General features: G+C 51.0%; 1 protein-coding gene across 1 annotated transcript in view; it reads left to right on the top strand.

The window, feature by feature from the left end:
* The window catches only part of corin (corin, serine peptidase), a 92,791-nt gene that overhangs the window by 60,918 nt on the left and 26,873 nt on the right, over positions 1-5,000 (top strand). The window contains exon 14 of the mRNA XM_045721373.2: positions 2,984-3,101. Coding sequence (XP_045577329.2) covers positions 2,984-3,101 — 118 coding nt within the window. The remainder of the gene's footprint in view (positions 1-2,983; positions 3,102-5,000) is intronic.

Raw genomic sequence — 5,000 nt, 5'->3', positions numbered from 1 at the left:
GTCTATCTGTTCAGACAGCTCTGACGAGTGGGACTGTGGTGAGTCTATCTGTTCAGACAGCTCTGAGAGGGACTGTGGTGAGTCTATCTGTTCAGACAGCTCTGAGAGGGACTGTGGTGAGTCTATCTGTTCAGACAGCTCTGAGTGGGACTGTGGTGAGTCTATCTGTTCAGACAGCTCTGAGAGGGACTGTGGTGAGTCTATCTGTTCAGACAGCTCTGAGTGGGACTGTGTTGAGAATTACAGTGAGGGAAAAAAGTATTTTATCCCTTGCTGATTTTGTACGTTTGCCCACTGACAAAGAAATGATAAGTCTATAATTTTAATGGTAGGTTTATAAGAACAGTGAGAGACAGAATAACAACAAAAAAATCCAGAAAAACGCATGTCAAAAATGTTATAAATTGATTTGCATTTTAATGAGGGAAATAAGTATTTGACCCCTCTGCAAAACATGACTAAGTACTTGGTGGCAAAACCTTTGTTGGCAATCACAGAGGTCAGACGTTTCTTGTAGTTGGCCACCAGGTTTGCACACATCTCAAGAGGGATTTTGTCCCACTCCTCTTTGCAGATCTTCTCCAAGTCATTAAGGTTTTGAGGCTGACGTTTGGCAACTCGAACCTTCAGCTCCCTCCACAGATTGTCTATGGGATTAAGGTCTGGAGACTGGCTAGGCCACACCAGGACCTTAATGTGCTTCTTCTTGAGCCACTCCTTTGTTGCCTTGGCCGTGTGTTTTGGGTCATTGTCATGCTGGAATACCCATCCACGGCCCATTTTCAATGCCCTGGCTGAGGGAAGGAGGTTCTCACCCAATATTTGACGGTACATGGCCCCGTCCATCGTCCCTTTGATGCGGTGAAGTTGTCCTGTCCCCTTAGCAGAAAAACACCCCCAAAGCATAATGTTTCCACCTCCACGTTTGATGGTGGGGATGGTGTTCTTGGGGTCATAGGCAGCATTCCTCCTCCTCCAAACATGGCGAGTTGAGTTGATGCCAAAGAGCTCCATTTTGGTCTCATCTGACCACAACACTTTCACCCAGTTGTCCTCTGAATCATTCAGATGTTCATTGGCAAACTTCAGACGGGCATGTATATGTGCTTTCTTGAGCAGGGGGACCTTGTGGGCGCTGCAGGATTTCAGTCCTTCACGGCGTAGTGTGTCACCAATTGTTTTCTTGGTGACTATGGTCCCAGCTGCCTTGAGATTATTGACAAGATCCTCCTCCCGTGTAGTTCTGGGCGGATTCCTCACCGTTCTCATGATCATTGCAACTCCACGAGGTGAGATCTTGCATGGAGCCCCAGGCCGAGGGAGATTGACAGTTATTTTGTGTTTCTTCCATTTGCGAATAATCGCACCAACTGTTGTCACCTTCTCACCAAGCTGCTTGGCAATGGTCTTGTAGCCCATTCCAGCCTTGTGTAGGTCGACAATCTTGTCCCTGACATCCTTGGAGAGCTCTTTGGTCTTGGCCATGGTGGAGAGTTTGGAATCTGATTGATTGATTGCTTCTATGGACAGGTGAGTGTGCTCCTAATCTCAGCTCGTTACCTGTATAAAAGACACATGGGAGCCAGAAATCTTTCTGATTTAGAGGGGGTCAAATACTTATTTCCCTCATTAAAATGCAAATCAATTCATAACATTTTTGACATGCGTTTTTCTGGATTTTTGTTGTTGTTATTCTGTCTCTCACTGTTCAAATAAACCTACTATTAAAATTATAGACTGATCATTTCTTTGTCAGTGGGCAAACGTACAAAATCAGCAGGGGATCAAATACTTTTTTCCCCCTCGCTGTATATGTTTATATGTGAGAACTATATATATTTATCTCATCCCTTAATGAAGCAACCTGTTTACTTTTAGGGATCCTGTCGTGTTTTTGAAGGAAACGGCTTAGAAATGCATGAAAGAGAATAGAACTGCTTTCCACTCATTGTCCTTTCATCTCCCTCCTTTATCACCCCCGTCCCTCTACACCCCCATCCGTCCCTCTACACCCCCATCCATCCCTCTACACCACCATCCATCCCTCTACACCCCCATCCATCCCTCTACACCCCCATCCATCCCTCTACACCCCCATCCATCCCTTTACACCCCCATCCATACCTCTACACCACCATCCATCCCTCTACACCCCCATCCATCCCTCTACACCCCCATCCGTCCCTCTACACCCCCATCCGTCCCTCTACACCCCCATCCATCCCTCTACACCCCCATCCATCCCTTTACACCCCCATCCATCCCTCTACACCCCCATCCATCCCTCTACACCCCCATCCATCCCTCTACACCCCCATCCATCCCTCTACACCACCATCCATCCCTCTACACCCCCATCCATCCCTCTACACCCCCATCCATCCCTCTACACCCCCATCCGTCCCTCTACACCCCCATCCATCCCTTTACACCCCCATCCATACCTCTACACCCCCATCCATCCCTCTACACCCCCATCCGTCCCTCTACACCCCCATCCGTCCCTCTACACCCCCATCCGTCCCTCTACACCCCCATCCATCCCTCTACACCCCCATCCATCCCTTTACACCCCCATCCATCCCTCTACACCCCATCCATCCCTCTACACCCCCATCCATCCCTCTACACCCCCATCCGTCCCTCTACACCCCCATCCATCCCTTTACACCCCCATCCATACCTCTACACCACCATCCATCCCTCTACACCCCCATCCGTCCCTCTACACCCCCATCCATCCCTCTACACCCCCATCCATACCTCTACACCACCATCCATCCCTCTACACCCCCATCCATACCTCTACACCACCATCCATCCCTCTACACCCCCATCCATCCCTCTACACCACCATCCATCCCTCTACACCCCCATCCATCCCTCTACACCCCCCATCCGTCCCTCTACACCCCCCATCCATCCCTTCCATCCCTCTACACCCCCCATCCATCCCTTCCATCCCTCTACACCCCCCATCCAGTGTCTCTGTCTGAGGATTCGGTGGTGACCGTGTTCAGGACCGGAGTAGATTACCATGTCTGTGGGGATGACTGGACGGCGGACCTCAGTCAGCTGACCTGCTCTCAGCTCGGCCTAGGGTAAGGTCAGTAGTTAGCTACAGCCACACGGCTGCCGACACAGGTTATCTCCTGGTGTGGTTGGTTATCTCCCGGTGTGGTTGGTTATCTCCCGGTGTGGTTGGTTATATCCCGGTGTGGTTGGTTATCTCCCGGTGTGGTTGGTTATCTCCCGGTGTGGTTGGTTATCTCCCGGTGTGGTTGGTTATCTCCCGGTGTGGTTGGTTATCTCCCGGTGTGGTTGGTTATCTCCCGGTGTGGTTGGTTATCTCCTGGTGTGGTTGGTTATCTCCTGGTGTGGTTGGTTATATCCTGGTGGTTGGTTATATCCTGGTGGTTGGTTATCTCCTGGTGTGGTTGGTTATCTCCCGGTGTGGTTGGTTATCTCCCGGTGTGGTTGGTTATCTCCTGGTGGTTGGTTATCTCCTGGTGTGGTTGGTTATATCCTGGTGTGGTTGGTTATCTCCCGGTGTGGTTGGTTATCTCCCGGTGTGGTTGGTTATCTCCCGGTGTGGTTGGTTATCTCCTGGTGGTTGGTTATATCCTGGTGTGGTTGGTTATCTCCTGGTGTGGTTGGTTATCTCCCGGTGTGGTTGGTTATCTCCCGGTGTGGTTGGTTATCTCCCGGTGTGGTTGGTTATCTCCCGGTGTGGTTGGTTATCTCCCGGTGTGGTTGGTTATCTCCCGGTGTGGTTGGTTATCTCCGGTGTGGTTGGTTATCTCCCGGTGTGGGTGGTTATCTCCCGGTGTGGTTGGTTATATCCTGGTGGTTGGTTATCTCCCGGTGTGGGTGGTTATCTCCCGGTGTGGTTGGTTATCTCCCGGTGTGGTTGGTTATCTCCCGGTGTGGTTGGTTATCTCCCGGTGTGGTTGGTTATCTCCCGGTGTGGTTGGTTATCTCCCGGTGTGCTTGGTTATCTCCCGGTGTGGTTGGTTATCTCCCGGTGTGGTTGGTTATCTCCCGGTGTGGTTGGTTATCTCCCGGTGTGGTTGGTTATCTCCCGGTGTGGTTGGTTATCTCCCGGTGTGCTTGGTTATCTCCCGGTGTGGTTGGTTATCTCCCGGTGTGGTTGGTTATATCCTGGTGTGGTTGGTTATCTCCCGGTGTGGTTGGTTATCTCCTGGTGTGGTTGGTTATCTCCCGGTGTGGTTGGTTATCTCCCGGTGTGGTTGGTTATCTCCCGGTGTGGTTGGTTATCTCCCGGTGTGGTTGGTTATCTCCCGGTGTGGTTGGTTATCTCCCGGTGTGGTTGGTTATCTCCCGGTGTGGTTGGTTATCTCCTGGTGTGGTTGGTTATCTCCTGGTGTGGTTGGTTATATCCTGGTGGTTGGTTATATCCTGGTGGTTGGTTATCTCCTGGTGTGGTTGGTTATCTCCCGGTGTGGTTGGTTATCTCCCGGTGTGGTTGGTTATCTCCTGGTGGTTGGTTATCTCCTGGTGTGGTTGGTTATATCCTGGTGTGGTTGGTTATCTCCCGGTGTGGTTGGTTATCTCCTGGTGTGGTTGGTTATATCCTGGTGGTTGGTTATCTCCCGGTGTGGTTGATTATATCCTGGTGGTTGGTTATCTCCCGGTGTGGTTGGTTATCTCCCGGTGTGGTTGGTTATCTCCCGGTGTGGTTGGTTATCTCCTGGTGTGGTTGGTTATATCCTGGTGTGGTTGGTTATCTCCTGGTGTGGTTGGTTATCTCCCGGTGTGGTTGGTTATCTCCCGGTGTGGTTGGTTATCTCCCGGTGTGGTTGGTTATCTCCCGGTGTGGTTGGTTATCTCCGGTGTGGTTGGTTATATCCTGGTGGTTGGTTATCTCCCGGTGTGGTTGGTTATCTCCCGGTGTGGTTGGTTATCTCCCGGTGTGGTTGGTTATCTCCCGGTGTGGTTGGTTATCTCCCGGTGTGCTTGGTTATCTCCCGGTGTGGTTG

Source organism: Salmo salar, chromosome 07 (assembly GCF_965601325.2).
Source record: "Salmo salar chromosome 07, fSalSal1, whole genome shotgun sequence".
NCBI lineage: Eukaryota > Metazoa > Chordata > Actinopteri > Salmoniformes > Salmonidae > Salmo > Salmo salar.
This window is presented reverse-complemented; position numbering and strand designations above follow the sequence as displayed.